Source organism: Hemiscyllium ocellatum, chromosome 32 (assembly GCF_020745735.1).
Source record: "Hemiscyllium ocellatum isolate sHemOce1 chromosome 32, sHemOce1.pat.X.cur, whole genome shotgun sequence".
Classification (NCBI taxonomy): Eukaryota; Metazoa; Chordata; class Chondrichthyes; order Orectolobiformes; family Hemiscylliidae; genus Hemiscyllium; species Hemiscyllium ocellatum.
In genome coordinates this window covers 29,489,038-29,501,046 of record NC_083432.1, presented here as the reverse complement: position 1 = coordinate 29,501,046, position 12,009 = coordinate 29,489,038, and the positions used below count along the sequence as shown (strand labels likewise).

The 12,009-nt window shown below is 45.8% G+C and overlaps 1 protein-coding gene across 1 annotated transcript in view; it reads right to left on the bottom strand.

Moving 5' to 3' along the window:
• The window catches only part of LOC132830803 (beta-1,4 N-acetylgalactosaminyltransferase 2-like), a 33,483-nt gene that overhangs the window by 14,433 nt on the left and 7,041 nt on the right, over positions 1-12,009 (bottom strand). Inside the window, exons 2-4 of the mRNA XM_060848661.1 lie at positions 8,727-8,833; positions 8,599-8,636; positions 354-534 (exon numbers count right to left, since the gene is read on the bottom strand). Of these exons, the coding sequence (XP_060704644.1) occupies positions 354-534; positions 8,599-8,636; positions 8,727-8,754 (247 nt within the window). The 5' untranslated portion in view covers positions 8,755-8,833. The remainder of the gene's footprint in view (positions 1-353; positions 535-8,598; positions 8,637-8,726; positions 8,834-12,009) is intronic.

Sequence of the window (12,009 nt, the reverse complement as noted above, 5' to 3'; positions counted from 1 at the left end):
AGGTACACAGTCTCCACAGAACTACAGGATAAGAGAGTTGGGATTTGTGTCAGTTCGAACTGAAAAACATCTAACTGAGGTGATTTGCTATTTTTACAATTTAGCAAGTGTATCAATAAATTGCTCTGCCAAAAACTATAAAAAGTTTTAATGCCAAGTGTAAAAGAATTCAGTTTGAATTTAGGATATAACGATCCAAGAATAATTGTAAGAATCACTTTTTTTGATGCCTACATCATGAAGGAACAACGTGGAATAATTATCAAAAAAGAGGATTCATTTCACATACAGATAGAATTGCAAAGCTTTTTAACACTAATATTAACAAATAAAATACTATAAGCTGTACTTACCTATATCAGTTGTACTGATGTGATGTTGTTTGCTTGTGTAAGTAATATATTTAAGTACAGCATTTATGAATTCTAAGCTTGGACTTGTTATTGTTAAAGTTTTGTCACCTAAACCTTTCAATACACCATCTGGGACCTCAGCAATTGTGTTAAATACTCCTTGGGTAGCTGATAGTTTCACCTAAACAACAAGAAAATGGATAATTAACCTGTGCATTGAAATGTGATGGTGAGTTTCGTAAAATGCAGCTGTATGCATGTGCAATTAAGCATCTGAAAAAGGTAGTGACAATTAATATCTGTGGAGTGAAGGACTACACCATTTACTCTCTGAAATATAGTGAAAATGAAGTCCCCCCAACTGCAGAAACATGAGCTCTGTGTTTCTGAACTCGAGCAGTGGCTGGTTCCATGTGGCACATCTGTGAGGCTGATTGTAATGTGGATTGCACATTTAGAAAGGTGGTCATACCTCAGCTGATGGGATCGGAGGAAAGAACAGAATGGGTGGCCATCAGACAATCAAAGACAATCAGGCAGGTAGTGCAGGAGTCCTCTGGGGTCTGCCCATCGATTGGTTTTCCATTTTGGGAATTCTTAGGAGTCCTAGCTCATCAAGGGAGTGCAGACACAGCCAAGCTTCTGGCACAGTGCAGCATCCAGATTATCCAGGAGGGGAGGATGAAAAACGTAGGAGTGAGAGTGGAAGGGGATTTGTTAATTAGGGAAACATACAGGTGTTTCTGTACTTACTGACATGACTCCAGCCTGGTACGCTCCCTCCCTGGTGTCAGGGTGAAGGATGTCACTGAGCAGCTGCAGGGCATCCTGTTGGGGGTAAGACTGAGGACATAGTACACATTGGTACTAACGATATTAGCAGAATGAAGAATGAGGTCTTGCATTAAGAATTTGGGAGTCCGGAGCAGGATGTTAAACATTGTAACTTCTGGATTTCTCCCAGTGCCACATGCCAGCAAGTACAAAAATAGGAGAATAACGCAGATGAATGCAAAACTCAAGAACTGGTGAAGGAGGGAAGATTTAGATTCCTACATTATTGGGACCATTCCTGGGGAAGGTGGCACCCATTTGGTCTTCATCTGAACCTGAGTGGGACCAGCATCCTTCCAGGTGAGTTTGCTAATGCTGATAGGAGGAATTTAAACCAGTTTGGTGGGGTTGAGAACACAGGGTGTTAGTCCAATTGGGATACAGCATACTTTAGTAAAGGAACCAAGGCAGAGAGAGATCAGCCCAAGTTGAGTTATGCCTGTCTCTTTCTTGCCTATGTCGAACATTCCATCTTCCGTAATTACACCGGCACCACTCCCCACTTCTTCCTCCGCTACATTGATGACTACATTGGCGCCACCTCGTGCTCCCGTGAGGATGTTGAGCAATTCATCAACTTCACCAACACATTCCACCCTGACCCTAAATTTACCCGGAACATCTCTGACACCTCCCTCCCCTTCCTGGACCTCTCCATCACCATTAATGACGACCGACTTGACACCAACATTTTTTACAAACCCACTGACTCCCACAGCTACCTGGATTACACCTCTTCCTACCCAACCTCCTGCAAAAATGCCATTCCGTATTCCCAATTCCTCCGGCTCCACTGTATCTGCTCCCAGGAGGACCAGTTCCACCACAGAACGCACCAGATGGCCTCCTTCTTCAGAGACTGCAATTTCCCTTCCCACGTGGTGAAAGATGCCCTCCAACGCATCTTGTCCATATCCCACACCTCCGCCCTCAGACCCCACCCCACCAACCGTAACAAGGACAGAATGCCCCTGGTGCTCACTTTCCACCCTACCAACCTTCGCATAAACCAAATCATTCTGACATTTCTGCCACCTCCAAACGGACCCCACCACCAGGGATATATTTCCCTCCCCATCCCTTTCTGCCTTCCGCAAAGACCGTTCCCTCTGTGACTACCTGGTCAGGTCCACACCCTCCAACAATCCACCCTCCCATCCTGGCACCTTCCCCTGCCACCACAGGAATTGCAAAACCTGCACCCAAACCTCCCCCCTCACCTCCATCCAAGGCCCTAAAGGAGCCTTCCACATCCATCAAAATTTTACCTGCACATCCACCAATATCATTTATTGTATCCGTTGCTCCCAATGTGGTCTCCTCTACATTGGGGAGACTGGACGCCTCCTAGCAGAGCACTTTAGGGAACATCTCTGGGACACCCGCACCAATCAACCACACCGCCCTGTGGCCCAACATTTCAACTCCCCCTCCCACTCTGCCGCGGACATGGAGGTCCTGGGCCTCCTTCAACGCCGCTCCCTCACCACCAGATGCCTGGAGGAAGAATGCCTCATCTTCTGCCTCGGAATACTTCAACCCCAGGGCATCAATGTGGACTTCAACAGTTTCCTCATTTCCCCTTCCCTCACCTCACCCCAGTTCCAAACTTCCAGCTCAGCACTGTCCCCATGACTTGTCCTACCTGCCTATCTTCTTTTCCACCTATCCACTCCACCCTCCTCCCTGACCTATCACCTTCATCCCCTCCCCCACTCACCTATTGTACTCTATGCTACTTTCACCCCATCCCCACCCTCCTCTCATTTATCTCTCCAGCCTTCAGGCTCTCTGCTTGTATTCCTGATAAAGGGCTTTTGCCTGAAACGTCGATTTTACTGCTCCTCGGATGCTGCCTGAACTGCTGTGCTTTTCCAGCACCATTCTAATCTAGACTCTGGTTTCCAGCATCTGCAGTCATTGTTTTTACCTTTCAGGTGAGAAAGGCAAAGCTGAATTGTCCCTTACTTTAAAGCTCAGAGTAAGACTAATGAATTAGGGCATGTGCTGACATGTGGAATTGTGATGTTGTTGCCATCACAGAGACATAACTAAGTGAGAAGCAGGACTGAACAATTCAACATTCCTGATGATAAGATCTTCAGGCAAGATAGTGGAGGGTGTGAGAGAGGATTAATCATTATTAACTATCTTTAAATGCACTATTAATTAAGCAATCGGTGATGAAAGTAAGGAGGGATGATATCTTGAAAGGGTCTTCAAATGAACTTTTGTGGGTACACCTTAGGAATAAAAAGGGGGCAGTCACACTGCTGGGAGTGTATTATACATCCTGTACAGACCAAGCACAATAGAGGGGCAGGTACTGTAAAAGTTTTCGGGGGCGGGGGCGGGGGTGGGGGGGAAGAGAGAGCTTTGTAATATCATGACGTAGATCAGAGAGAGAAGAATAGAATACATTTTAATTTGCCATTTCTACCATATACATATGACAGACAGCACAGTGGCACAGTGGTTAGCACTGCTACTTCACAGCACCAGAGACCTGGGTACAATTCCCACCTCAGGCAACTGTCTGTGTGGAGTTTGCACATTCACCCTGTGTCTGTGTGGGTTTCCTCTGGTTGCTCTGGTTTCCTCTCACAGTCCAAAAATGTGCAGGTTAGGTGAATTGGCCATGCTACATTGCCCATAGTGTTAGATGAAGGGGTAAATGTAGGGGAATGGTCTGGGTGGGTTGCTCTTCGGAGGGTCAGTGTGGACTCGGGCTGAAGGGCCTGTTTCCACACGGTAAGAAATCTAAAGAAAAATCACAACTGATACAGTAAAAACAAGACCGTGTTCCTCCAGGTCCAAGGGTATTTTACAGACAGCACAAAATACACAATCGTACATGGCATATGGTGCATAAGACGTGCAATATAAGTAAGTTATAGTGTAATAGAAGAATGATAAATAATAGATATGATTCTCACAGCAATTTAAAGTTTTGCAAAGAATTTCAGTTGGGGAAGAGTTTGAGCATACTTTGTTAAGGAGCCTGATGGTTTGGGGGAAGAAACTGTTGCACAGTCTGGCCATGAGAGACTGAATGCTCTGGTATCTTCTGGCAGATAGCAGGAGGGAGAAGAGTTTGAGTGAGGGGTGGGTGGGGTCTTCCACAATGTTCTTAGCCTTTTGGTTGCAGTGTGTGGTGTAAATGTCTGTAATGGAGGGGAGAGGACCCCAACGATCTTCTCAGCTGTCCTCACTATCATCTTAGATGGTGCAAATCCTGAACCAGGCAGTGATGCAGCAGCTCAGGGTACTCTCAATGAACCCTCTGTAGAATGTGGTGAGGATGAGGGATGGCTTTCCTCAGCCTGCACAGAAAGTAGAGACGCTGCTGGGCTTTCTTGGCTTTGGAGCTGGTGTTGAGGGCCCAGGTGAGATTCTCCGCCAGGTGTCTGCCAAGAAATTTGGTGCTCTTCAAGATCTCCGCGGAGGAGCCGTCAATGTACAGCAGAGAGTGGTCACTCCAACCCTCCTGAAGTCAACAACCATCTCTTTCATTTTGTCCATGTTCAGAGACAGATTGTTGGCTCTGCACTGGTCTGTTAGCTGCTGCACCTACTCTCTGCGTGCTGACTCATCATTCCTGCTGATGGGACTCACTACAGTCATGTCATCAGCAAAATTGATGATGTGATTCAGCCAGTGCACCGCTGCACAGTCGTGTGTCAGCAGGGTGAACAGCAGTGAACTGAGCACACAGCCCTCAGGGGGCCCCATGCTCAGTGTGGTGCTGTAAGAGACGCTGGTGGATGGTAGAAATGGCATCATATGTTGAGCAGTTGGGATAATATGGTTGGGAGAGGCCTTGAAGCGTATTGGAACTATGACACAGCTCGGAGATGTTGAAGATGTCTGTGAGAACATCTGCCAGAATGTTAGAGCATGTCCTGAGCACTCTGCCAGGAATGTTATCTGGTCCAGTAGCCTTCTGTGGATCGACTCTGCATAGGGTTTTCCTCACATCGGCCGTGGTAAGGCACAGCACCAAGTCACTGGGGGTGGGGATAGGGTGGACTCCCTCACTGCCATGTCATTTTCTGCCTCAAAACCGTGCATAAAAGATGTTCAACTCATCAAGGAGGGAGGCATCACCAGCACAAGCAGGCGATGCTGTTCTGTAGTTGGTGATGGCCTGGGTGCCCTTCCACATGCTCTGTGTATCACCGCTGTCCTGAAAGGGGCTGTGTATTCTCTGTGCGTGTGCTCGCTTTGCCTCTTTGATGGCCTGGGTCAGGTTGGCCCTCGCTGTTGTCATCGGCCCTGAAGGCGGTATCATGGGGCCTCAGCAGCGCACACACCCTTGCACTCATCTACTGCTTCTGGTTGGGGTGAGAAGTGTTGGTCTTGGATACAATGATGCTGTCAATACACTTGCTAATGTAGCAAATCCCCGACACTGTGTACTCCTTGAAGGTTGATGGAATCTCCATCGGTTGCCACCTCCTTGAATATGTGCCAGTCAGTACGCCCAAAACAGTCCTGAAGAGCAGAAATGACTCCACCCGGCCAGGTTTTCACCTGCTTCAGAACCGGTTTGACACGTCTGATGAGTGGTTTGTATGGTGGGATTAGCATAACAGAGATATCACCTGAGGAGCGAAGGTGGGACTGGGGCTCTGCCCTAGATATGTTGGGGATGTTTGTGTAAACCAGATCCAGCATGTTCTCCCCTCTCATCGCAAAGTCCCCATGCTGATGGAATTTAGGGAGCACAGCCTTGAGATTCGCACAGTTGATAGGAACAGTGCTGTGCTGGTTCTAGCTCTGGGGAGTGAAGTTAGACAGGTGTTTGAGGTGGTGGTGGGAGAGCATTTTAGTGACTGTGACTACAAAACAATGTGTTTCACATGTGCCACAGAAAAGGAAAAAGATGGTCTGCAAAATTGGGTGTTGGATTGTGGGAAGGCAGATTTTATTCAAATAGGTGGGCTCTGACCCAAATGGGAATAGGTGAGAACAGCTAGTTCTTGGTCGGTGTGCAATGGAAGGGGAGGGGCGAGGCTTCACATTGGAATTGGCAAGAGTACAAGCCCCACTCTGTTTCCTTGAGGGTGAAGCATAGGAGCAGCAAGCCAGGAGAACCCAGGATATCAAGGAATTTTCAGCACTGGATAAGAAGGAAAAGAGAGGCTTTTCGCAGGGACAAAGGGAGCAACTCAATGGAGGCATTAGTGGAAAGTTTCAGGAGGAACCGAAGAAAATAGTTAGGAGAAGAAACAGTGGGGGGTAAGATTAAGAATAAAGGGAGATGTTCTGTAACAAAGGAATAAGATAAGCTGGGAAGGAGTGTAGCTCATGAGGGAGCAAATAGATGATCTGTTTGTGGAGCTGGAGGACATTGACAGGGTGTTTAATGAATCCTTTGCACTTTTGAGAAGCAAGATGTAGTTACAGGATTCAACACCAGGGATTGTGAGAATCTTGCGCAATATCAGGAATGAGGAGGGAATGGAGGATTTGTCAGGCTTAAAACTGAACATATCCCCAAACTCTAGATGAGTTGCTGTGGGAGACAATGCAGCAAGATACAGTGGCTCTGACCCAAATTTTAATTTCTCTCGGGCCATAAAGGCTGTGCCAGAGGACAGGAGGATAACAATGGATCCAGTCTTTCACCGCAAAACTATGTCCCCTTGTTATTAATCCTTCAGTGATGGGGAATAGCTACTTTCTGTCCATGCCCCCTAATACCTTGTACACCTCTATCAGCTCCCCCTGAGCCTTCTAGTTGCAACAAAAACAATTATCAACCTCTCTTAATATCTAAACTGCCCAATCCAGGTAACATCCTGATGAATCTCCTCTGCACCCTCTCCAGTGCAATCACACCCTTCCTGTAGTGTGGTGACAAGAATTGCACACAGTACTCCAGTTATGAACTGACCAAAGTCTTGTACAGCTCCAACGTGACTTCTCTGCCATGAGTAATCTGTATGCTTTCTTAACTACCCTGCTAACCTATCCTGCTGCCTCAGAAATCTGTAGATAAGCATCCCAAGATCCCTCCATTCTTCTGAGGTGAGAAGTGTCCTGCAGTTAATTGAGTACTCTGTTGTCTTGATCCTTCTTCCAAACTGCATCATGTCACACTGATCAGACTTAAATTCCATCTGAATAATCTGTGTATTATCCTCCTGTAACCCACGATCTTCTTTATCACCTTGCCTTTCTGTCATCAGCAAACTTACTCAGGGGGTTTGGAAAATGGAACTCCGGAGTAACCGAACCACAAGGTATTGAATTAAATCTGGAAGATGGTCATGCTAAAGCTCAAAATTACTTACCGTACCTATTGTATCTCGCAATGGGGTTAAAGAGAACAATGTAATTTTTGGAATAATTATGAAGTAAAAATATTTCAAAGTTACTCACTATCCGATCGACAACTTTACATTCTATGTCACCTATGCCAAGCTTAAACCTGTTACTGCACGTCTTTCGTAGTTACAATTCCTCAGAGCACAGAACTGAAAGTTTTATGAAACTCAACTTCTCAAAGCTAAACAATCTAATGAATGGAATATAATTCATCTTCATGATACATGGTCAATGCTGATATTATCTCCAGGTTGGTCAGGTGCAGGTCAAACATGCGTGTGCTCTTTACTTAAAATGGGTGCATTTTAACCACACAAAGCTGGGTTTCTTTATCATGTTGGATGAACAGCAGTGGGGTTAAAGTGTTAAAAGCCATAATCCAATTCAATGGGAGGGGGAGTTGTAGTGTTTGACCACTGGGCGGTGGGGATGTTAAGTGCGTGTGTCCCAGAGATGTTCGCTGAAAAGTTCCGCAAGTTGGGACACTGACACTAAATGCCAACTTGCAGAACATTTCAGAGAACATCTAAACAACCCCATCGCCCAGTGGCAGAACACTTCAACTCCCCCTCTGACTCTCCCAAGGACATGCAAGTCCTGGGCCTCCTCGACCGCCAAATCCTAATCACCTGACCCCTGGAGGAAGAACGCCTCATCTTCCACATTGGGTCCCTCCAACTACAAAGGATCAATGTCGATTTCCCCAGTTTCCTCATCTCCCCTCTCCCCACCTTATCCCAGATCCAACCCTCCAACTCAGCATCATCATCTTGAACTGTCCTATCTGTCCATCTTCCTTCCCACCTATTCGCCCCGTCCTCCATTCCAGCCTATCACTATCACTCCCCCCACCTTCATCTACTGATTGCATTCCAACTAACTTCCCCTTTAGCTCCACCCCCCTCCCATTTATCTCTCAGTCTGCTTGGGCATTCCACAACACCGCCCCCTCCCCCCACCCCACATTCCTGATGACGAGCTTATGCTCGAAACATTGACTCTCCTGCTTCCCAGTGGAATTGTTGCCAGACATAGTTTAAGATCAACAAAAACTTGGAAGAAACAGAGATGTACCTACCATATAGTTCTGTCTACCAAATGCAAACACACCCAAACCTGAAAAAAGAGATTGTGTTTTATACAAAATGGAAAAGTAAAAAAGAATAACATTCATTGCTTTCATGAAACTTAAGTTGATATTCTCACCTGGAATGACAGTGGACTGCAGTGGCATTATTTCAACTCCATGGATTGGATAGCTGAGTGGGGAATTGGGTTGAGCAATGATTACCTTCTTCAAAGGTGACTCAATCCTGTTGAGAAAGATTTAATTAGGTGCCATATCATAGATGTAATCTAATTTATTTCATCTGCAACAAATTTGAATTAAATGTCTGCTGATTAATCTGAATCTGTAATTAAAATTGGATTACATTCAAAATATACAATAGACAATAGACAATGGGTGCAGGAGTAGGCCATTCTGCCCTTTGAGCCTGCACCACCATTCAATATGATCATGCCTGATCATCTTTAATCAGTATCCTATTCCTGCCTTATCTCCATAACCCTTGATTCCGCTATCCTTGAGAACTCTATCCAACTCTTTCTTAAATGAATCCAGAGACTGGGCCTCCACTGCCTTCTGGGGCAGAGCATTCCACGCAACCACCACTCTCTGGGTGAAGAAGGTTCTCCTCATCTCTGTCCTAAATGGTCGACCCCGTATTTTTAAGCTGTGTCCTCTGGTTCGGCACTCACCCATCAGCGGAAACATGTTTTCTGCTGCCAGAGTGTCCAATCCTTTCATAATCTTATATGTCTCAATCAGATCCCCTCTCAGTCTTCTAAACTCAAGGGTATACAAGCCCAGTCGCTCCAGTCTTTCAGCTTAAGGTAGTCCTGCCATTCCAGAAATTGACCTCATGAACCTACGCTGCACACCCTCAATAGCCAGAATGTCGTTCCTCAAATTTGGAGACCAGAACTGCACACAATCCTCCAGGTGTGGTCTCACCCGGGTCCTGTACAGCTGTAGAAGAACCTCTTTGCTTCTATACTCAATCCCACTTGTAATGAAGGCCAGCATGCTGTTAGCCTTCTTCACTACATCCTGTACCTGCATGCTTACTTTTATTGACTGGTGTACAAGAACACCCACAACTCTTTGTGCTGCCGCTTTACCTAATTTGGTTCCATTTAGTAATAATCTGCCTTCCTGTTCTTGCCACCAAAGTGATAACCATACATTTATCCACATTAAACTGCATCTGCCATGCATCTGACCACTCACCTAACCTGTCCAGATCACCCTGTAATCTCCTAACATCCTCCTCACATTTCACCCTCCCACCCAGCTTAGTACCATCAGCAAATTTGCTAATGTTATTACTAATACCATCTTCTGTATCATTAACATATATTGTAAAAAACTGCGGTCCCAGCACTGATCCGTGCGGTACCCCACTGGTCACTGCCTGCCATTCCGAAATGGAGCCGTTTATCACTACTCTTTGTTTCCTGTCAGCCAACCAACTTTCAATCCAAGTTAGTACTTTGCCCCCAATACCATGTGCCCTAATTTTGCTCACTAACCTCCTATGTGGGACTTTATCAAAAGCTTTCTGGAAGTCCAGCTACAACTACATCTACTGGATCTCCCTCATCCATCTTCAGAGTTACATCCTCAAAAAATTCCAAAAGAATTTTGGACAGCACGGTGGCACAGTGGTTAGCATTGCTGCCTCACAGCGCCTGTAGACCCGGGTTCAATTCCCGACTCAGGCTACTGACTGTGTGGAGTTTGCACGTTCTCCCCGTGTCTGCGTGGGTTTCCTCCGGGTGCTCCGGTTTCCTCCCACAGTCCAAAGATGTGCGGGTCAGGTGAATTGGCCAAGCTAAATTGCCCGTAGTGTTAGGTAAGGGGTAAATGTAGGGGTATGGGTGGGTTGCGCTTCAGCGGGTCGGTGTGGACTTGTTGGGCCGAAGGGCCTGTTTCCACACTGTAAGTCTAATTAGTCAAGCATGATTTCCCCTTCAGAAATCCATGCTGACTCTACCATATCCTGTTACTACTATCCAGATGTGTCGTAATTTCATCCTTTATAATAGACTTCAGCATCTTTCCCACCACTGAGGTCAGACTAACTGGTCTATAATTTCCTGCTTTCCCTCTCCCACCTTTCTTAAAAAGTGGTACAACATTAGCCACCCTCCAATCCGCGAATCTATCGAACTCTGGAAAATAATCACCAACGCATCCACGATTTCTCAAGCCACCTCCTTCAGTACCCTGGGATGTAGACCATCAGGCCCCGGGGACTTATCAACCTTCAGACTTAACACTCTCTCCATCACCAATTCCTGGCAAATATAAATTCCCTTAATGTTATCGTAACAGCTGAATTACTTCCTATTAAAAGTAAATAGTGCTGCCAGTTCTATGAATGGCAATGTATTTCCATGAGACTTCTTTTGCAAACAGCAGAACTTTGCTCTCTTTCTAAAATTTGGCCTTTATCTCATTGGGATAGTAATCTAGTTTTACCTGTAAGATCTAGAACTGGTTCTTGCTTACTTTGGTTAACATAAAAATTTTAAAGAAGCTTGGTGTTCAAATTTCTTCCCATCTGGACAACAATGTTCAATGGACTATGCAGTAAGACCCAGCTGCTGAGTTTCTGAACTGTCAATCAGTTTTTCAAGTTTCTTTAAAAATTGTGACAGTCAGATGAGGCCTCTCTTGATGTCAGGAGCAACTCGTTACACTTTTTAACTGATTTCTGGGTGTGAGGTGAGATTCTCGCTGATGAAAAGTGAGTTGCCTCTGAAAGGTGTTTATTGCTTGTTAATGGCTTTTTAATTCCACATCTTGCATTATTACTATTCAGCTTCCCATCTTACCACCCTCGTGAACAAACGAGATAATGAGAATTCTCGACATGGCGACAGAGTGGGTACCTAGATACAGGATTGGTTCACACACAGCAGGAAGCCATGTTACTATGGGAAGAAAGCTCAGGAAAGTGTTTCTCGGATTGGAAATTGTAGGCTGAGGGGAAAAGGAGGAATGACAGTTCTGAAGGGAGCAATAGAATTTGGAAAGGTGATACAATAAAGCATGAAATGGGGTGTGCTGTAGTTTGTCCATAGGCAGGAGTCTGGCTTCAGGAGGGGACACTGTATGATTTTACCTGGCATGGTCACCACATATGCCAGAGGCTGGGGAGGAAATTGGGCAGGTGCAGGTGCATTGTCGGTGGATTTGGGAGTGGACCTGGGGAAGTATGGTGCCTGTGGGGTTCATGAGAACAGTCATTAGGAAAGAATGGGCCTGGTCGACATGTGGAACTGGAAACCATTGACCAAAGAGTGTCACTGTCACATTGCCTCACTCTGACAGCGTGCAATGAGAAAGAAAATGGCTACAAGCACACCTAGAATTGGCATTTTCAGATGTTTGACCTGTAGGGGAGGGGGACTCCCAGAC